The following is a 22,722-nucleotide window of genomic DNA, read 5'->3' on the forward strand; positions in this document are numbered from 1 at the left end:
TTGTGTCGTCTGCAAATTTGGAGATATTACATCCAATTCCCTCGTCCACAATATATATTAATGATCTGAACAGCTGGGGTCCTAGGACCGATCCTTGCGGTACCCCACTAGTCACTGCCTGCCACTCGGAAAATGACCCGTTTATTCCAACTCTTTGCTTTCTGTCCGCCAACCAGTTCTCTATCCAAGTCAATACCTTGCCCCCCAATCCCATGTGCCTTAATTTTGCACGCTAATCTCTTATGCGGGACCTTATCGAAAGCCTTCTGAAAGTCCAAATACACCACATCCACTGGTTCTCCCTTATCTATTTTACCAGTTACATCCTCAAAAAATTCCAGTAGATTAGTCAAGCATGATTTACCTTTTGTAAATCCATGTTGGCTTTGTCCGATCCAGTTACTGCTTTCCAAGTGCTCTGCTATTACATCTTTTATAATCGACTCTAGCATTTTCCCCACTACCGATGTCAAGCTTACCGGTCTATAATTCCCCGCCTTTTCTCTACCACCTTTTTTGAATAGTGGGGTATCATTAGCTACCCGCCAATCCATGGGTACCGTTCCAGAGTCTATCGAGTTCTGGAAGATGACCAGCAATGCATCTACTATTTCTAGGGCCACTTCCTTAAGTACCCTGGGATGTAGATTATCAGGCCCTGGGGATTTATCGGCCTTCAGTCCCATCAATTTTCCTAACACCATTTCCCTACAAATACTGATTTCTTTCAATTCCACCCTTTCATCAGACCCTATGTTCCCCGACATCTCTGGGAGGTTATTTGTGTCCTCCTTTGTGAAGACAGAACCAAAATATGTATTTAGTTGGTCTGCCATTTCTTTGTTCTGACTGCAAGGGGCCTACGCTTGACTTCACCAATCTTTTTCTCTTCACATATCTATAAAAGCTTTTACAGTCAGTTTTTATGTTCTCTGCAAGCTTACTCTCATATTCTATTTTCCCTTTCTTAATTAATCCCTTTGTCCTCCTTTGTTGAATCCTAAACTGCTCCCAATCCTCAGGATTATTGCTTTTTCTGGCCAATTTATATGCCCTCTCCTTGGACCTTATGCTATCCCTAATTTCCCTTGTTAGCCATGGTTGGGTCACCTTTTTTGTTTTATTTTTATGCCAAACTGGGATGAACAAATTCTGTAGTTCATCCATTCGGTCTTTGAATGTTTGCCATTGCCTATCCACCGTCAACCCTTTGAGTGCCATACCCCAATCAATCCTACCCAACTCGCTCCTCAGACCATCATAGTTTCCTTTATTTAAATTGAGGACCCTAGTCTCCGAGTCAACTACTTCATTCTCCAGACAGAGAGAGAGAGACAGAGGAAGAGAGTGAGAGTAAGAGAGAGAGGAAGAGTGTGAGAGAGAGAGAGTGTGTGCGAGAGTGAAAGAGATTGACAGAGAAAGTGAGACAGAAAGAGACCGAGAGAGACAGACAGAGACAGAGACAGAGAGAGAGCGAGAGCGAGACAGAGAGAAGGTGACTGTCGTGTATTGATTGCGAGTTTGACACCAGTCAATACGGTAATGTAATGTGCGAGTTTAACACCAGTTAATACGGTAATGTAATGTGCATTGCATTATGGGAATTACCCGGGAAAGCAGCAGTCGGCCATTTTACCAATAAAGTAAAGATCACAGTTAGAAGCCTGTCTGCCTGACTCTGATTTAATTCAACGTATCTACATGCTTGATTGAACGTATTAAAGCATAGATACAACATTGGCGATGAGGATAATGAACAGGAATCATTTTAAATAGGTAGTTGCCCAAGTTTTAGTTAGCTAGGATGGAGAAGACCGGCATTCAAAATTTTGCTTGCTTCGCCGAGCCAGCCACGTTGGGTCCAAGATGGACGAGGTGGTTAACGTCTTTTGAGCTTTGCGATGGCAAAGGACTCATTATCAACGATACCTCTACAAATGTCACAAAGCAGAGGAGAGAGCTTTACTTCTACACCTAGCAGGACCAGATGTCCAGGATATCTTTTCGACTCTACCGGACACAGGAGAGCCAGCAGACTACACGGCGGTGGTTAGTGCTTTGAATCACTACTTTGTGCCCCAGGTCAATGCAGCATTTGCTAGACAGACTTTTCATAAGTTGTCCCAGAAGGCAGGTGAGACTGTGCAACAATTTGCTACTCGCTTGCGGCAGGCTGCTAAAGACTGTGCTTTTGGGGGGGGATGCGGATAATCAAATAAGAGACGCTATCCTGAGTAGGTGCACGTCAGCCTATGTGCGGAGGAAATTGCTAGAGGAAGGGCATGATCTAATGCTTGCCCGCACGTTACAATTGGCCTCACTATGTGAAAATATCGAGGAGCAGATGTCAGCCATGTCATGTACAGAGAAGGCGGAGACAGATACTGTTCGTCGTGTTACACGGAAAAGAGGGTATTATGCGAAAAGCTCGACAGAGGGAAATGGCGATAGGAACGAAAGGAAATGTTACAGATGTGGACACATGGGCAGAGATCCGAAATGCCCAGCACGCGGACAAACGTGTCATAAGTGCAAGGGAAAGGATCATTTCTCCAAAGTATGCCACACAAAGGGTACAAAGAAACACAGTGTGAACAATGTAGAGGAACAAAATAACTGTGCATTTGCTGTTACTGGAAATAACGTGACAGAGAGACTTACCTTTTGTGTGGGGGGAGTAAACCTGAGAATGTTAATTGATTCGGGTGCAACTAATAATGTGATAGATAAGAATACATGGGAAGGATTAAAGTCAGAACACATTAAGTGTCAGTCACATATCCCTAAGACAGAGAGAAAGTTATTCTCTTATGCTTCTAGCCGACCACTGTCAGTTAAAGGTGTATTCACATGTGGGATTACAATAGGTAAGAGAACTGAGCAGGCGGAGTTCATTGTGGTTAAAGGCCATGGAGAACCGTTGCTAGGAAGGGAGACAGCCATGAAACCGGGAGTTTTAAAAATAGGCGCAGATGTCTCAACTGTGGTAGATATAAGACAGCTACTAGAACAGCAGTATCCAAAGGTGTTCCAGGGAGTAGGAAGGCTGAACACAAAACAGATCAGTTTGTATATCGACCCACAAGTGAAGCCTGTGGCCCAGCCACTCAGGCGTATACCATTCAACTTAAGGGGGGCAGTAGAGGCCAAAATAAAACAATTGAGGGACATGGACATTATCGAACCTGTAACTGGTCCCACTCCATGGGTAAATCCTGTGGTTATTGTACCAAAAGCGGATAAGGATGTAAGGTTATGCCTAGACATGAGACGAGCAAACCAGGCAATAGTGAGGGAACGATATCCAATCCCCACCGTTGATGAGATACTCCAAGGTATGAATGGCTCAACGGTGTTTAGTAAGCTAGACCTGAAATGGGGTTATCACCAGCTAGAACTGACCCCTGAGTCACGAGAAATCACAACGTTTGCAGTACATAACGGAGTATACAGGTACAAGAGGCTGATATTCGGTGTATCTTCAGCTAGTGAACAATATCAGCACAAGATAGCTAATGCCTTAGCTGGAATAGAGGGTACACCTCAGACGACATTATCGTGCATGCACACGACCAGGAAACGCACGACAGATGCCTGCACGCTGTCATGACCAGACTAATGGAAAGTGGGCTGACACTAAACTCAGAGAAGTGCCAATTCAACATGGACCGATTGATTTTCATGGGAATCCTGTTGTCTGAAAAGGGCATCGGACCAACAGCAGAGAGAGTGCGAGCGGTGGCAGAAGCTCGGGAACCAAAGAATGCTACAGAGGTGAGGAGTTTCTTGGGACTCGTTGGGTACAGTAGCAGATTCATCCCGCAGTTTGCAACGCTATCAGAGCCACTGCGACGCCTGACGAGAAAAGACACACCATTTAAATTTGGATCACAACAGAGACAGAGACAGTCATTCAGTGCACTCAAGGAAGAGTTGGCCAGAGCCGGCACTTTAGCATATTTTGATAAGGATGCACCAACCAAGGTGATAGCAGATGCCAGTCCTGTAGGTTTAGGCGCAGTACTAGTTCAGGACCAACAGGGACAAGAGGTGCCAATATGCTATGTAAGTCGTAGTTTAACAGACTGTGAGAGGAAATACTCTCAAACAGAGAGAGAGGCCTTAGCTCTTGTATGGGCTTGTGAGAGGCTGCATCCATATGTGTATAGCCGAAAATTTAACTTGGTAACTGACCATAAGCCATTACAAGTGATATACGGCCCACACTCTAAACCCTGTGCCCGTATAGAGAGATGGGTACTTAGATTACAGCCGTACGATTTTAAGGTGATACACATTGCAGGCAAGCAAAACATTGCAGACCCACTGTCACGATTGCTGGGGGAGACAGCAAAACAGGAGAGACATTCTCATGGCTCAGATGAATATGAGAGATTTGTAGCTGTGAGTGCGACACCAAAAGCACTCACTACCAGAGAGGTGGAGGAAGCCTCTGCTACCGACCCAGAGCTGATTGAGGTACGGAAGGCAATCACAAACGGACATTTTGAGAACTGTAAAGCTTATGCAGCAATTGCAAACGAGCTGTGCGTAGTGGGGTACCTAGTTCTTCGGGCAACACGCATCGTGCTACCCACAGTGTTACACGCACGAGCCCTGGTGTTAGCACATGAAGGACACTTGGGACTAGTTGGAACAAAGCAACATCTCAGAACCAAGGTTTGGTGGCCTGGCATGGACAAGGCAGCTGAAAAACACTGTAAAGCGTGCCACGGCTGTCAGATAGTAGCCAGACCCGACCCACCTGAACCGTTGAGACCAACACCATTACCGGAGGGCCCCTGGCAGGATGTAGCTATAGACTTACTGGGACCCTTGCCATCCAACCACTCCATTCTTGTGGTAGTTGATTATTATAGTCGCTACTATGAATACGACATCATGACCGCCACAACAACAGAGAAGGTTATTGATAGTTTAGAGTCAATCTTCAGCTGTGATGGTTTGCCAATCACCTGCAAATCTGATAATGGTCCCCAATTCAGATCTGAATTATTCAAAGAATACTGTGAAAACAACAGGATCAAACACCTGAAAATGACAGCAAAATGGGCTCAGGCTAACGGAGAAGTCGAGCGCCAGAATGCATCGCTGATGAAGAGAATCAGAATTGCTCAGTCAGAAGGATTAGATTGGAAACGTGAACTTAGAAAATAAGTGACTATGTGCCACGACAGGAAAGAGCCCGGCAGAGCTGCTCTTTAAACGGAAAATGAGAGGAAAGCTGCCAGACATCACAGAGTCGCGCGCAGACATGGAAGTACGTGACCGGGACGCAGAACAAAAAGGCAAGTCCAAACTGTATGCAGATGAACAGCGGAGAACACAATACTCAGAGGTGGAAGTTGCCGACACGGTGCTGGTACGGCAGGACAAAGTGGACAAGTTCACCACTCCTTTTAATGCCACACCGCACAAAGCTTTGAGTAAAACAGGGAGTCAATTAGTAGTAGAATCTCCAGACGGAGCACGCTACTCGAGAAACACTACGTTTGTGAAGAAATACAGAACCAATGGACCAAAGGAGACACTCCATGAGCAGGAGGAAACACAAGGGACTGAGGACAGTATAGTAGACCCTGACACACATACCACTGTGACACAGGCAATACCCACTGACATCAACATGTCAGACATACCCAATACAGCCAGACCTCAAAGGGTTAAAAGAAAACCCCAAAGACTGTCTGATTATGTCACAACATAAACTGAGTGAGAACTGCATGGGTAATGTTAAATGTTTAAACCTGGGAATTATTTAGTTGTGTGGTAAGACACAAGTTTGTAAAAAGTTTATAAATCAAATAAGTTATGCAGTGTTATTGTAAGCAACTGTTTGTAAACTGCAAGTTTGTTTCCAAGGAAAAGGGGGATGTCGTGTATTGATTGCGAGTTTGACACCAGTCAATACGGTAATGTAATGTGCGAGTTTAACACCAGTTAATACGGTAATGTAATGTGCATTGCATTATGGGAATTACCCGGGAAAGCTGCAGTCAGCCATTTTACCAATAAAGTAAAGATCACAGTTAGAAGCCTGTCTGCCTGACTCTGATTTAATTTGACGTATCTACATGCATGATTGAACGTATTAAAGCATAGATACAACAGGACAGACAGAGAGAAGGTGACAGACAGAGAGGGAGAGGGAGAGAGAAGGGGGGAGAGAGAGAGAGAGAGACAGAGAGAGAAGGAGACAGAGAGAGAAGGAGAGAGAGAGAGGGACACACACAGAGAGAAGGAGACAGACAGAGAGGAAGAGAGAGAGAGAAGGAGACAGAGAGAGAGAAAGAGAGAGAGAGAGGAGACAGAGAGAGAGAAGGAGACAGAGAGAGAAGGAGAGAGAGAGGGACACACACAGAGAGAAGGAGACAGACAGAGAGGAAGAGAGAGAGAAGGAGACAGAGAGAGAAGGAGAGAGAGGGGGACAGAGGTGCCCGGTACAATGCCCGGGGGGAGCCTGGCGGTTCCGTGTCCTACCTTGACCTGCAGGTTCTGCAGCTCCGACAGGTGCTCTGCGCTGGCGAGGGATCTGTCCCGTGTATCGTCCTGCAGGGCGTGGAGTCGAGATCGGAGCCGGTGCTGGTCCTCGTCTGCCTGTCAGTGGAGGGGAAAGAGGTGAAGTGAAAGAGTCAGGAGCAGAATGGGGTGTGGAGGGGGAAGCACACCAATTAATTCACAACATTACCCCCCCACCCCCGCACAACCCCCATCCAAAACCCTGACTTCCACCACGCAACCCCACCCCAAGTTGCCACTTTCTTCAGGCCTCAGCGCCGTCGGGATATTCGACTGCAGAATGCATCGCAGGCAAGCTCCCAATCCCGTCCTCGGAGCTGTTGATGCAGCCTCGGCCTTTCCTTCTGTGTGTCTGTGTAGGGCTCAGTCCCAGGTGAAATCAGCTAACTCAACACTAGGCCAGGGATGCAATACAAGACCATAAGAAATAGGAGCAGGATTCAGCCATTCGGCCCTTCGAGCCTGCTCCGCCATTCCCAATCTCTCGCCATTTAAAAAATATTCTGCTTTTTTATTTTTCCTACTAAAGTGGATAACTTCACATTTCTCCACACAGAAACATAGAAGATAGGAGCAGGAGTAGGCCATTCGGCCCCTCGAGCCCGCTCCACCATTCAATGAGATCATGGCTGATCATCCAAACTCAGTACCCTGTCCCTGCCTTCTCCCCATATCCCTTGATCCCTTTAGCCTTAAGAAATATATCTAACTCCTTCTTGAATATATTTAATGAATTGGCCTCTACTGCCTTCTGTGGTAGAGAATTCCACAGGTTCACCACTCTCTGGGTGAAGAAATTCCTCCTCATCTCAGTCCTAAATGGCTTACCCCTTATCCTTAGACTGTGACCCCTGGTTCTGGACTCCCCGACCATCGGGAACATCCTTCCTGCATCTAGTCCTGTCAGAATTTTATAAGTTTCACTGAGATCCCCTCTCAATCTTCTATAATGCTAGAATCTATTATTAGGGACATGGTAACGGGGCACTTAGAAAATCATAATATGATAAGGCAGAGTTAACATGGATTTATGAAAGGGGAATCCACATTATACTCCATCTGCCATGTTCTTGCCCACTCACTTAACCTGTCTATATCTCTCTGCAGCCTCTTTGTGTTCTCCTCACAGCTTACTTTCCCACCCAGTTTCGTATCATCAGCAAACATGGCACATTACACTCAGTCCCTTCATCTAAATCATTGATGTAGATTGTGACTAGCTGAGGCCCCAGCACTGATCCTTGCGGTACCCCACTAGTTACAAGCTGCCAACCCGAAAATGACCAGATTATTCCTACTCTCTGTTTTCTGTCTGTTAACCAATCCTCAATCCATGCTAGTGTATTACCCCCAATCCCATGAGCCCTAATTTTGTGTAATAACCTCTTGTGTGGCACCTTATCGAATGCTTTTAAAAAATCCAAATACACCACATCCACTGGTTCCCTATTATCCATCCTATTAGTTACATCTTCAAAAAACTCTAACAGGTTTGTCAAACACGATTCCCCTTTCATAAATCCATGTTAACTCTGCCTTATCATATTATGATTTTCTAAGTGCCCCGTTACCACGTCCCTAATACAGTAATAGATTCCAGCATTTTCCCCGACGACTGATGTCAGGCTAACTGCTCTGTAGTTCCCTGTTTACTCTCTCCCTCCTTTCTTGAATAGCGGGGTTACATTTGCTACCTTCCAATCCGCTGGGACCGTTCTAGAATCTAGGGAATTCTGGAAGATCAAAACCAATGCATCCACAATCTCTGCAGCTACCTCTTTTAAAACCCTAGGATGTAGGCCATCAGGTCATGGGGATTTGTCGGCTTTTAGTCCCATTAATTTCTCCAGTACTATTTCTTTACTAATACTAATTTCTTTAAGTTCCTCATGTCTCTGCAGTTTCCTTATTCCCCATTATAATTTCTCCTGTCTCTGCCTCTAAGGGACCCACGTTTACAACAACAATATAAACTTGTATTTGTATAGCGCCTTTAACGTAGTAAAGCATCCCAAAGCGCTTCACAAGAGTATTTTAAGGCAAAAAAAATTTGACACCGAGCCACATAAGGAGAACTTAGGGCAGATGACCAAAAGCTTGGTGAAAGAGGTAGGTTTTAAGGAGCGTTTTAAAGGAGGAAAGAGAGGCGGAGAGGTTTAAGCAGGGAATTCCAGAGCTTAGGGCCTAGGCAACAGAAGGCACGGCCACCAATGGTTGAGCGATTAAAATCAGGGATGCTCAAGAGGGCAGAATTAGAGGAGCGCAGATATCTCGGGGGATTGTGGAGCTGAAGGAGATCACAGAGATAGGGAGGGGCGAGGCCATGGAGGGATTTGAAAACAAGGATGAGAATTTCAAAATTAAGGCGTTTTTTAACCGGGAGCCAATGTAGGTCAGCGAGCACAGGGGGTGATGGTCGAACGGGACTTGGTGCGAGTTAGGACACGGGCAGCCGAGTTTTGGATGACCTCAAGTTTACGTAGGGTGGAATGTGGGAGGCCAGCCAGGAGCGCGTTGGAATAGTCAAGTCTAGAGGTAACATAGAAACATAGAAGATAGGAGCAGGAGGAAGCCATTCGGCCCCTCTGGCCTGCTCCGCCATTTAATGAGATCATGGCTGATCATCCAAATTCAGTACCCTGTCCCTGCTTTCTCCCCATATCCCTTGATCCCTTTAGCCTTAAGAAATATATCTAACTCCTTCTTGAATATATTTAATAAGTTGGCCTCAACTGCCTTCTGTGGTAGAGAATTCCACAGGTTCGCCACACTTTGGGTGAAGAAATTCCTCCTCATCTCTGTCCTAAATGGCTTACCCCTTATCTTTAGACTGTGACCCCTCGTTCTTGACTCCCCCGCCATCGGGAACATCCTTTCTGCATCTATCTAGTCTGTCTAGTCCTGTTAGAATTTTATAAGTTTCAATGAGATCCCCTCTCATTCTTCTAAACTCCAGCGAATATAAGCCCAATCGACCCAATCTCTCCTCGTATGTCATTCCTGCCATCCCAGGTATCAGTTTGGTGAATCTTCGCTGCACTTCCTCCATGGCAAGAACATCCATCCTCAGATAAGGCGACCAAAACTGCACACAATACTCAAGGTGTGGTCTCACCTGTACAACTGCAGCAAGACATCCTTGTTCTTGTACTCGAATCCTCTTGCTACGAAGGCCAACATGCCATTTGCCTTCTTAACTGCTGCACCTGCATGCTTACCTTCAGCGACTGGTGCACAAGGACACTCAGGTCTCGTTGCACATCCCCTTCTCCCAATCTATTGCCGTTCAGATATTAATCTGCCTTCCTGTTTTTGCCACCAAAGTGGATAACCTCGCATTTATCCACATTATACTGCATCTGCCTTGCATCTGCCCAATCACCCAACCTGTCCAAATCATACTGGAGTTTCTTGGCATCCTCCTCACAGCACACACGCCCACCCAGCTTTGTGTCATCTGCAAACTTGGAGATATTACATCTAGTTCCCTCGTCTAGATCATTAATAATATATTGTGAATAGCTGGGGTCCTAGGACCGATCCCTGCGGTACCCCACTAGTCACTGCCTGCCACTCGGAAAAAGACCCGTTTATTCCAACTCTTTGCTTCCTGTCGGCCAACCAGTTCTCTATCCAAGTCAGTACCTTACCCCCAATCCCATGTGCTTTAACTTTACACGCTAATCTCTTATGCGGGACCTTATCGAAAGCCTTTTGAAAGTCCAAATACACCACATCCACTGGTTATCCCTTATCTATTCTACCAGTTACATGCTCCAAAAATTCCAGTAGATTAGTCAAGCACGATTTACCTTTTGTAAATCCATGTTGACTTTGTCCGATCCTTTCACTGTTTTCCAAGTGCTCTGCTATTACATCTTTTATAATGGACTCTAGCATTTTCCCACTACCGATGTCAGGCTTATTTCCCCGTTTTCTCTCTACCACCTTTTTTGAATACCCTCCACCATGGGAACTATTCCAGAGTCTATAGAATTTTGGAAGATGATCAGCAATGCATCTACTATTTCTAGGGCCACTTCGTTAAGTACCCTAGGATGTAGATTATCAGGCCCTGGGGATTTATCGGCCTTCAATTTCCCTACAAATACTGATTTCTTTCAGTTCCTCCCTCTCATTAGACCCTATGTTCCCAACATCTCTGGGAGGTTATTTGTAACAAAGGCATGGAGGAGGGTTTCAGCAGTGGATGAGCTGAGGCAGGGGCAGAGACGGGTGATGTTACAGAGGTGGAAATAGGCGGTCTTTCTTATGCTGCGGATATGTGGCCGGAAGCTCGTTCCATGATCAAATACGACACCAAGGTTGCGAACAGTGTGGTTCGGCCTCACACAGATGTTAGGGAGAGAGATGGAGTCAGTGGCTAGGGAACGGAGTTTGTGGAGGGGACCGAAAACAATGGCTTCGGTCTTCCCAATATTTAATTGGAGAAAAGTTTTGCTCGTCCAGAACTGGATGTCGGACAAACAGTCTGACAATTTAGACACCATGGAGGGGTCGAGAGAAGTGCTGGTGAGGTAGAGCTGGGTATCGTCAGTGTACACGTGGAAACTGACGCTGTGTTTTCAGATGATGTCACCAAAGGGCAACATATAGATGAGAAATAGGAGGGGGCCAAGGATAGATCCTTGGGGGGACACCAGAGGTAATGATGTGGGAGCAGGAAGAGAAGCCGTTGCAGGTGATTCTCTGGCTACAATTAGATAGATAAGAATGGAACCAGGCGAGTGCAGTCCCACCCAGCTGGACGACAGTGGAGAGGCGTTGGAGAAGGATGGAGTGGTCAACCATGTCAAAGGCTGCAGACAAGTCAAGAAGGACGAGGGGGGATAGTTTACCTTTGTCACAGTCACATAGGATGTCGTTTGTGACTTTGACGAGAGCTGTTTTGGTACTGTGGCAGGGGTGAAAACCTGATTGGAGGGATTCAAACATGGAGTTGCGGGAAAGATGGGCAACAACACGTTCAAGGACTTGAGAGGAATGGGAGGTTGGAGATGGGGCAGTAGTTTGCTAGGACAGAGGGGTCAAGGGTTGGTTTTTTGAGGAGAGGGAGAGGGGGACAGTACCTGAGGAGAGAGAACCGTTAACAATGTCAGCTAACTTGGGAGCCAGGAAAGGAAGTTAGGAATAGGGTCAAGGGAGCAGGAAGTGGGTCTCAAGATGAGCGCGGAGAGGTCATGAGGGGAGAGAAACTGGAGAAAGATGTGAGTTCAGGGCTAGGGCAGGGGGGATCCTTAGAGGAAGTTTGGCCCAGTGGGCATGGGGAAGGAAGGGAAGTGGCAGAGGCAGCTGAATGGATGGTCTCAATCTTAGAGACAAAAAAGTCCATGAGCTCCTCACACTTGTTGGTGGAGGCGAGGGTGGATGAGATGGGAGAGGGGTTTAAGAAGATGGTTAGCAGTGAAGAATAGAAGCCGGGGTTATCTTTGAATTCCAGAATGATTCTGGAATAGTGAGCCATTTTGGCAGACAGGAACAGGATCCGATGGTGCTTTATGTGGTCCAGCCAGATCTGGCGGTGAATGGCTAAACCAGTTGTTCGCCATATCTGTTCAAGTCTGCGTCCCTTGGACTTGAGGGAGTGAAGATGAGGGCCATACCGGGGCAACGGCTAGGGTGAGAGGGGGTAATTGTTTGAATAGGGACTAGGGCATCAAAGGTGGCAGGGAGGGTGTGGCTGAGCAGATCGGTAGCTGCGGAAATGTCATGGTGAATGGAGGGCCAAAGGCTGGACAGTTGGGATTTCATAAGCGCAGTTGTAAGAGAGTTGGGAGAGAGTTTTTTTTACCAGGGGGCGGACACAGAAGGAAGTAGGGTTGGTGGGTGGTGGGGGGGGGGGGTGAAGGGGGGGTATGTGGGTGGAGAGCGATACGAGGAAATGGTCAGAGATGGCCTTATCTGCGATTGACACGATGGGAGTGGCAAGACCACGAGAGCTGGCAAGGTCGAGGTGGTGGCTGTGAATATGGGTTGTGGAGTTTAAACAGAGGGAGAGATTAACAAAAACAACAACTTGTATTTATATAGCGCCTTTAACGTAGTAAAACATCCCAAGGTGCTGCACAGGAGTATTTTAAGACAAAAATTTTGACACTGATCCACATAAGGATAAATTAGGGCAGGTGACCAAAAGCTTGGTCAAAGAGGTAGTTTTCAAGGAGCATCTTAAAGGAGGAAAGAGAGGTAGAGAGGCGGAGAGATTTAGGGATGGAATTCCAGAGCTTAGGGTCTAGGCAACAGAAGGCACAGCCGCCAATGGTGGAGCAATTATAATCGGGGATGCTCAAGAGGGCAGAATTAGAGGAGCGCGGAGATCTCCGGGGGGGTGGGGGGAGGGGGGTTGTGGGGCTGGAGGAGATTACAGAGATAGGGAGAGGCGAGGCCATGGAGGGTTTTGAAAACAAGGATGAGAATTCTGAAATCGAGGCATTGCTTAACCGGGAGCCGATGTAGGTCAGCGAGCACAGGGCTGATGGGCGAACGGGACTTGGTGCGAGTTAGGACACGGGCAGCCGGGTCAATTAAGGGAGGATAGGAGGCGAGTGAACGCAGAGGGGAGCGAGCAGGATGAATTGAGATGGAGGCAGAAACCACCGAGGATGAGAAGTGGCTCGGTGCAGAGGCTGAGAGGGGAAAGCAGTGAAATTTTGATGATACTTGGTGGGCGGTAGAGAAGGAGAATTTTAAATGAGAGGTGACTTTCACTTTTGCTAATCTCTTTCCGTTTGCTTACCGATAGAAACTTTTACGATCTGATTTTACGCCTCTTGCTAGTTTATACTCAAATTCTATCTTTATCCATTTCTTGGCCCTCCTTCGCTGAATTCTAAAATCCTCCCAACCCTCAGGGATCCTGCTATTTTTGGCAACATTATAAGCCTCTTCCTTTAACCTAATACTATCTTTAACTTCTCTTGCAAGCGACGGTTGGACCACTTTTCCCGTGGGGTTTTTTATTCCACAAGAGAATGTATATTCATTGCGATTTATGAATTAATTTTTAAATTTTTGCAACTGCTTGTCTACCATCATATCTTTTAATCTAGTTTCCCAATCTACCTCAGCCAACACGGCCCTCATACCTACGTAGTTTGCTGAGTTCAGGTTGAAGACCCTGGAGGTTGGGCCTCTCCTGCTCTGTGCGTGTCAGCGTGTGGACGGAATGGTGGACATTCCAATTAGGTCCACTGCTGACTGCACCACTATTTACACAGGGATAATGGGATTAAACCTGGGAAAAACTACCCTCCCCCACTCACACACCAGCACAGCACGTAGAATCAACAGCTAATTGTGGATTGATGCCATAACTGAGGGTTTCCGTTGGACCTACCTAATAAATCCAGGTCTGAATTCAAACACACCTCCCAAAGTGGAAAGGACAGTGTATCTAACACACTGTGACACCCGGTCCCAGAGGGGGAAAGGACAGTGTATCTAACGCACTGTGACACCCGGTCCCAGAGGGGGAAAGGACAGTGTATCTAACACACTGTGACACCCGGTCCCAGAGGGGGAAAGGACAGTGTATCTAACGCACTGTGACACCCGGTCCCAGAGGGGGAAAGGACAGTGTATCTAACACACTGTGACACCCGGTCCCAGAGGGGGCAAGGACAGTGTATCTGACGCACTGTGACAACCGGTCCCAGAGGGGGAAAGGACAGTGTATCTAACACACTGTGACACCCGGTCCCAGAGGGGGAAAGAACATTGTATCTAACACACTGTGACACCGAGTCCTAGAGGGGGAAAGGACAGTGTATCTAACGCACTGTGACACCCGGTCCCAGAGGGGGAAAGGACAGTGTATCTAACACACTGTGACACCGAGTCCTAGAGGGGGAAAGGACAGTGTATCTAACGCACTGTGACACCCGGTCCCAGAGGGGGAAAGGACAGTGTATCTAACACACTGGGACACCCGGTCCCAGAGGGGGAAAGGACAGTGTATCTAACGCACTGTGACAACCGGTCCCAGAGGGGGAAAGGACAGTGTATCTAACGCACTGTGACACCAAGTCCTCGAGGGGAAAAGGACAGTGTATCTAACACACTGTGACACCCGGTCCCAGAGGGGGAAAGGGCAGTGTATCTAACACACTGTGACACCCGGTCCCAGAGGGGGAAAGGACAGTGTATCTAACGCACTGTGACACCCGGTCCCAGAGGGGGAAAGGACAGTGTATCTAACGCACTGTGACACCCGGTCCCAGAGGGGGAAAGGACAGTGTATCTAACGCAGTGTGACACCCAGTCCCAGAGGGGGAAAGGACAGTGTATCTAACACACTGTGACACCGAGTCCTAGAGGGGGAAAGGACAGTGTATCTAACGCACTGTGACACCCGGTCCCAGAGGGGGAAAGGACAGTGTATCTAACACACTGGGACACCCGGTCCCAGAGGGGGAAAGGACAGTGTATCTAACGCACTGTGACAACCGGTCCCAGAGGGGGAAAGGACAGTGTATCTAACGCACTGTGACACCAAGTCCTCGAGGGGGAAAGGACAGTGTATCTAACACACTGTGACACCCGGTCCCAGAGGGGGAAAGGGCAGTGTATCTAACACACTGTGACACCCGGTCCCAGAGGGGGAAAGGACAGTGTATCTAACGCACTGTGACACCCAGTCCCAGAGGGGGAAAGGACAGTGTATCTAACGCACTGTGACACCAAGTCCTAGAGGGGGAAAGGACAGTGTATCTAACGCACTGTGACACCCGGTCCCAGAGGGGGAAAGGACAGTGTATCTAACGCAGTGTGACACCCAGTCCCAGAGGGGGAAAGGACAGTGTATCTAACGCACTGTGACACCAAGTCCTAGAGGGGGAAAGGACAGTGTATCTAACGCACTGTGACACCCGGTCCCAGAGGGGGAAAGGACAGTGTATCTAACGCACTGTGACACCCGGTCCCAGAGGGGGAAAGGACAGTGTATCTAACACACTGTGACACCCGGTCCCAGAGGGGGAAAGGGCAGTGTATCTAACACACTGTGACACCCGGTCCCAGAGGGGGAAAGGACAGTGTATCTAACACACTGTGACACCCGGTCCCAGAGGGGGAAAGGGCAGTGTATCTAACACACTGTGACACCCGGTCCCAGAGGGGGAAAGGACAGTGTATCTAACACACTGTGACACCCGGTCCCAGAGGGGGAAAGGACAGTGTATCTAACGCACTGTGACACCCGGTCCCAGAGGGGGAAAGGACAGTGTATCTAACGCACTGTGACACCCGGTCCCAGAGGGGGAAAGGACAGTGTATCTAACGCAGTGTGACACCCAGTCCCAGAGGGGGAAAGGACAGTGTATCTAACACACTGTGACACCCGGTCCCAGAGGGGGAAAGGACAGTGTATCTAACGCACTGTGACACCCGGTCCCAGAGGGGGAAAGGACAGTGTACCTAACGCACTGTGACACCCGGTCCCAGAGGGGGAAAGGACAGTGTATCTAACGCACTGACACCCGGTCCCAGAGGGGAAAGGACAGTGTATCGAACGCACTGTGACACCCGGTCCCAGAGGGGGGAAGGACAGTGTATCTAACACACTGTGACACCCGGTCCCAGAGGGGGAAAGGACAGTGTATCTAACGCACTGTGACACCCGGTCCCAGAAGGGGAAAGGACAGTGTATCGAACGCACTGTGACATCCGGTCCCAGAAGGGGAAAGGACAGTGTATCTAACACACTGTGAAACCCGGTCCCAGAGGGGGAAAGGACAGTGTATCGAACGCACTGTGACACCCGGTCCCAGAGAGGGAAAGAACAGTGTATCTAATGCACTGTGACACCCGGTCCCAGAGGGGGAAAGGACAGTGTATCTAACACCGTGTAGCGTATTGAAACGAATGCCTAGATTCACTTCAATCATGGGATGCTGGGGGCAAATCGAAATTTTGAAGACTGAGATGGGTATATTTTTGTTGGGTAAGGTTGTCATGGGATATGGAGGAAAGGCGGGTAAATGTAGTGGAGGTACAGATCGGCCATGATCTGATAGAATGGTGGAACAGGCTGGAGGGGCTGAATGGCCTCCCCCTGTTGCTGTGAAGTGGGTACATGCACAGACAGTGCGCCCGCTTTGAAAAAGTTGGAAGAAAATCTCAATCGTGAACCCGCTTCACGTCCCGACCCACCCCCAACATTTCTTCACTCAGGCCTCACACACAAACTCTGAATCCGCCCCCAGGCGATATCTAGAGTATGAAGGAGGGGTCGCTGGCCGGACATCAGCCACCTCAGCAGAATATCCGCTCCCTCTCCCAGCCCCCAGGCTATCATGGCCGAGAGATGGAGCCTGGGCCTTTCCTGCTCTCTGTGTGAGTGTGAGTGTGTGTGTGTGTGTGTGTGTGTGTGTGTGTGTGTGTGTGTGTGTGTGTGTGTAGGGGTCACACCTGGTGAGTGCAAGTGACTCAGCACAGGCCTGGGCCTTTCCTGCCGTGTATGTGAGGCCCTGTACGTTGACTCATTGACCCATTTGTCTCTTCAGGCAATGCGACTGAATACATCAGACAAACGATGGATTGTCAGTTTCATACCCGGTCTCTTTCACATTGAACGTAATCCAGCCAAACAGGTGAATCTAGATTCCACAAATACCTCATCCATTGTCACACCTTGTGTGTCTTTGTGTGTGTCTCAGTGTCAGCTCCTGTACATGTACAGCACACAGCGGGTCAAAGGGAACGATTCCCTCCCGTCTGGTACTGTACAGCCCGTGTGTGTCTCAGTGACAGCTCCTGTACATGTACAGCACACAGCGGGTAAAAGGAAATGATTCACTCCCGTCCGGTACTGTAAGCCCAGGTCTTTCGCCCGCTCCCCAACCTCTGCGAAAGCTGCTCGCTACCTAGGCCTCGGGGAGTTTCCTCAGGATTATCCCATCTTTCCCTCCCTCCCTCCCAGGGCCTGTCGCAGTCTCTCCCCGCACCTTGCTCAGCTGCTCTACAAGCCGCTGGTTTTGCTCCACCAGCTCCCGCACGGCCTGCGTCCTCTCCCGGTCGGTGTCGCGCTGCTCACTCTGCTGTCTGTCCAAGGCCCCGCTCAGCAGGGCCAGGTCATGTTCCAGCTCCGTCACTCGGGCCTCCCACTCGCTTTCCCGGGCCTCGAATTTCCGCCGCTGCTCGTGTTTCTCTTGCTCCAGGCACTGGGGGAAGGAAGCACCCGTTAGCCTGGATGGGAAAAAAGTCTAGGCCGCAGGAACCCCCCCACCACCCTCCCTCCGCGGGACTTCTCCCCTCTCCTCCCCAGGACCCGACCTCAGGACTCCTTCCCTCCCTCAGACTCCTCCTCTCCTCTCCCCTTCCCTCCCTCTCCCCTCCTCGCCCTCCCTCCTCCACAGGACTCCTCCCTGAGACCCTACCCCAGGACTCCTCCTCTCCTTCACTCCCCCGTGGGACTCCTTCCCTCCACTCCCCTCCCCTTCCCTCCCTCCCTCCCTCTCTCCGCGGGACTCCTTCCCTCCCCATCCTTCCCTCACTCTCTCTGTGGGACTCCTCCTCTCTCCGCGGGACTCCTCCCCTCCCCATCCCTCCCTCCCTCTCTCCGCGGGACTCCTCCCCTCCCCATCCCTCCCTCCCTCTCTCCGCGGGACTCCTCCCCTCCCCATCCCTCCCTCCCTCCCTCTCTCCGCGGGACTCCTCCCCTCCCCATCCCTCCCTCCCTCTCTCCGCGGGACTCCTCCCCTCCCCATCCCTCCCTCCCTCTCTCCGCGGGACTTCTCCCCTCTCCTCCCCAGGACCCTACCTCAGGACTCCTCCCCTCCCTCAGACTCCTCTTCTCCTCTCCCCTTCCCTCCCTCTCCCCTCCCTCCTCCTCACCCTCCCTCCTCCACGGGACTCCTTCCCTCCCCATCCTTCCCTCCCTCTCTCCGCGGGACTCCTCCCCTCCCCATCCCTCCCTCCCTCTCTCCGTGGGACCCCTCCTCTCTCCGCGGGACTCCTCCCCTCCCCATCCCTCCCTCCCTCTCTCCGCAGGACTCCTCCCCTCCCCATCCCTCCCTCCCTCTCTCCGCAAGACTCCTCCCCTCCCCTCCTTCCCTCTCTCCGCGGGACTCCTCCCCTCCCCATCCCTCCCTCCCTCTCTCCGTGGGACTCCTCCTCTCTCCGCGGGACTCCTCCCCTCCCCATCCCTCCCTCCCTCTCTCCGCGGGACTTCTCCCCTCTCCTCCCCAGGACCCTACCTCAGGACTCCTCCCCTCCCTCAGACTCCTCTTCTCCTCTCCCCTTCCCTCCCTCTCCCCTCCCTCCTCCTCACCCTCCCTCCTCCACGGGACTCCTTCCCTCCCCATCCTTCCCTCCCTCTCTCCGCGGGACTCCTCCCCTCCCCATCCCTCCCTCCCTCTCTCCGTGGGACCCCTCCTCTCTCCGCGGGACTCCTCCCCTCCCCATCCCTCCCTCCCTCTCTCCGCAGGACTCCTCCCCATCCCTCCCTCCCTCTCTCCGCAGGACTCCTCCCCTCCCCTCCTTCCCTCTCTCCGCGGGACTCCTCCCCTCCCCATCCCTCCCTCCCTCTCTCCGCAGGACTCCTCCCCTCCCCTCCTTCCCTCTCTCCGCGGGACTCCTCCCCTCCCCTCCTTCCCTCTCTCCGCGGGACTCCTCCCCTCCCCATCCCTCCCTCCCTCTCTCCGCGGGACTCCTCCCCTCCCCATCCCTCCCTCCCTCTCTCCGCAGGACTCCTCCCCTCCCCTCCTTCCCTCTCTCCGCGGGACTCCTCCCCTCCCCATCCCTCCCTCCCTCTCTCCGCGGGACTCCTCCCCTCCCCATCCCTCCCTCCCTCTCTCCGCAGGACTCCTCCCCTCCCCTCCTTCACTCTCTCCGCGGGACTCCTCCCCTCCCTATCCCGCCCTCCCTCTCTCCGTGGGACTCTTCCTCCCTCCATGAGCCTCCTCCCCTCTCCTACTACTACGCAGACTCGGGCCTTCCCTTTGGAGCCTAACCCAGTCCCCACCCCCTCCCTCCCTCCCTCTCTCTCTCTCCCCCTGGGCCTCACCTCCAGCTTCTGGGCACACTCCTGCTCCAGCAGCTCCTTCTGCCGGCCCAGCACCTCGTTCCTCTCCAGCAGGGCCTTGCCCAGCTCCGCGGCCAAGTGCAGGTCCTCCTCCTTCCGCCGCAGGACCCCGGGCAGGTCCTCCCGCTCCCTCCGGCCCTCCTCCTCCTCCGCCAGCGGCCCCAGCTCAGCGGCGTAGGAGTCTCGCCTCTGCAGCACAAAGGGGAAGAAGGTCTCCTCCAGGGTGGGGGAGACGGACCCGGCCCTGCCTCTCTGCCACTTGGGGCCTAGCGGGCCTCCCGCAGCCTTCGGAAGCTCCATCTCCAACGGTTCGGCTGTATCGCCCTCGGTTACCCGCTCACCCCTCGGGTCTTGCGGGCAGATCAGACGATTCTTTTATCCCTCCTTCGATGTCATCTTTCCTCCTCCGATGGGAATGAGACTTTTTTCCTCCCTTGTTTCGCTTTTCTTTCTTCCCCCTCCTAGCTCATTCCCTCCCTCCCTCCCTCCCTCGCTGCTCCGCGCTCCCCCAAAATGGAGGCAGGTCGGTTGGCTGGAATGTAAAAAAAGAAATAAATGTCAGCTGCGGCACAGTGGGTAAGCACTCTCGCCTCGGAGTCAGAAGGGCGTGGGTTCGAGCCCCCCACACACCCTCAGAGACTCGAGCCTTTGCGTTGCTTAACCGGGAGCCAATGTAGGTCGACGAGCGCAGGGGGTGATGGGCGAACGGGACTTGGTGCGAGTTAGGATACGGGCAGCTGAGATTTGGATGACTTCAAGTTTACGTAGGGTAGAATGTGAGAGGCCAGCCAGGGGTGGTGGAAGCGGAGACACTCAATGTTTTCAAGGGGAGACTGGATAGGCACTTGAGGGAAATAAACTTGCAGGGCTATGGGGATAGAGCGGGGGAATGGGACTGACTGGATTGCTCTACAGAGAGCTGGCACGGACGCGATGGGCTGAATGGCCTCCTTCTGTTATGACTCTATGGCTCTAGGAGTGCATTGGAATAGTCAAGCCTAGAGGTAACAAAGGCATGGATGAGGGTTTCAGCAGCGGATGAGCTGAGGCAAGGGCGGATACAGGCGATGTTACGGAGGTGGAAGTAGGCGGTCTTTGTTATGCTGCGGATATGTGGTTGGAAGCTCATTTCAGGGTCAGATATGACACCAAGGTTGCAAACAGTGAGGTTCAGCCTCAGACAGATGTTAGGGAGAGGGATGGAGTCAGTGGCTAGGGAACGGAGTTTGTGGCGAGAACCAACAACAATGGCTTCAGTCGTCCCGATATTTAATTGGAGAAAATTTCTGCTCATCCAGAACTGGATGTCAGACCTGACAATTTAGAGACCGTGGAGGGGTCGAGAAGTGGTGGTGAGGTAGAGCTGGGTGTCGTCAGCGTACATGTGTAAACTGACGCTGTGTTTTCAGATGATGTCGCCAAGGGGCAACATGTAGATGAGAAATAGGAGGGGGCCAAGAATAGATGCGGGAGCGGGAAGAGAAGCCATTGCAGGGGATTCTCTGGATATGATTAGATAAATAAGAATGGAACCAGGTGAATGCAGTCCCAGCCAGCTGGACATCGGTGGAGAGGCGTTGGAGGAGGATGGAGTGGTCAACCATGTCAAAGGCCGACACCCCCTGGTTGCTGCACTGTTGGAGGTGCCGTCTTTCGGGATGAGACGTTAAATTGAGGTGACCTCTCAGGTGGACATAAAAGATCCCGCGGCCACTAACGGAAGAAGAGCAGGGGGTAGTTTTCCCCGGTGTCCTGGGCCCAATATTTATCCCTCAACCAACATCACTAGAACAGATGATCTGGTCATTATCACATTGCTGTTTGTGGGAACTTGCTGTGCGCAAACTGGTTGCTGCGTTTCCCACATTACAACGCTGACCACACTTCAAAAGTACTTCATTGGCTGTGAAGCACTTTGGGACGTCCTGAGGTCGTGAAAGGCGCTACAGAAATGCAAGTTCTTTCTTTTAAAGGAATTGTTTCAAACAGCACAATAATAGATTTCCACCCCGCACCCCGATTCCTGGATGGGTCAGTGGATTAGTTCTGACCCACCACACACACACACACAGAATAGGAAAGGCCCAGGCTGCATCCCCGGCCTACTGCTGAGTTAACACACCTCACCCAGCATGGCTAACTGAATTAAATTTTGTTGAGTGCATATATTGGAGGTTGCATCTACTGATTCCCAGAAAGTATTTAATAAAGTGCCTCATGAAAGCTTTTTGAAAATTAAGGCACAAGGCAGAGTGGTTTGTGGTGTTTTTTCATTAGTTCTTGGGATGTGGGTGTCGCTGGCAAGGCCAGCATTTATTGCCCATCCCTAATTGCCATCGAGAAGGTAGTGATGAGCCACCTTCTTGAACCGCTGCAGTCCGTGTGGTGATGGTACTCCCACAGTGCTGTTAGGGAGGGAGTTCCAGGATTTTGACCCAGTGACGATGAAGGAACGGCGATATATTTCTAAGTCAGGATGGTGTGTGACTTGGAGAGGAACTTGGAGGTGGTGGTGTTCTCATGCACCTGCTGCCCTTGTCCTTCCAGGTGGAAGAGGTCACGGGTTTGGGAGGTGCTGCCGAAGAAGCCTTGGCGAGTTGCTGCAGTGCATCTTGTAGATGGTACACACTGCAGCCACGGTACGCTGGTGGTGGTGGGAGTGAATGTTTAAGGTGGTGGATGGGGTGCCAATCAAGCGGGCTGCTTTGTCCTGGATGGTATCAAGCTTCTTGAGTGTTGTTGGAGTTGCACTCATCCGGGCAAGTGGAGAGTATCCCATCACACTCCCAACTTGTGCCTTGTAGATGGTGGAAAGTGTAGTGTATGTACCTTTAAGAGGAACTATGTTTTTGAAGCCCTTGTATACTGTAGTATCAGTAGTGACCACTCGGGTATATAAGCCTGTGTAGCGTCTTGTGTTGTTAGTTCACCTCCAGACTTTGTTCAGTAAACACTTGTTAAATCAACTCCTGCATTCCGTGTCTCCATTAACACATGGATCTAACAGTGGCAACGAGTTAGAAACAAACTTACCTGCAATTCGGCAGCACCTCAAGGGGATCGATTCCTCAGACGAAGGTCGAAGCCAGAAGCAAGAAAAAGAAAATAACTCGAAGAAACTCGAAAACGAGGGCCAGGCT

The 22,722-nt window shown here is 50.6% G+C and overlaps 1 protein-coding gene across 1 annotated transcript in view; it reads right to left on the minus strand.

The window, feature by feature from the left end:
- Positions 1 to 20,042, minus strand: part of LOC147095486 (BICD family-like cargo adapter 1) — an 85,385-nt gene extending 65,343 nt beyond the window's left edge. Inside the window, exons 1-3 of the mRNA XM_085974630.1 lie at positions 19,565 to 20,042; positions 17,505 to 17,720; positions 6,502 to 6,618 (exon numbers count right to left, since the gene is read on the minus strand). Coding sequence (XP_085830756.1) covers positions 6,502 to 6,618; positions 17,505 to 17,720; positions 19,565 to 19,882 — 651 coding nt within the window. The 5' untranslated portion in view covers positions 19,883 to 20,042. The remainder of the gene's footprint in view (positions 1 to 6,501; positions 6,619 to 17,504; positions 17,721 to 19,564) is intronic.
- Between the last annotated feature and the right edge of the window lie 2,680 nt (positions 20,043 to 22,722).

Source organism: Somniosus microcephalus, unplaced genomic scaffold (genome assembly GCF_052327205.1).
Source record: "Somniosus microcephalus isolate GS21.2 unplaced genomic scaffold, FLI_Smic_1.0 unresolved_chr1, whole genome shotgun sequence".
Classification (NCBI taxonomy): Eukaryota; Metazoa; Chordata; class Chondrichthyes; order Squaliformes; family Somniosidae; genus Somniosus; species Somniosus microcephalus.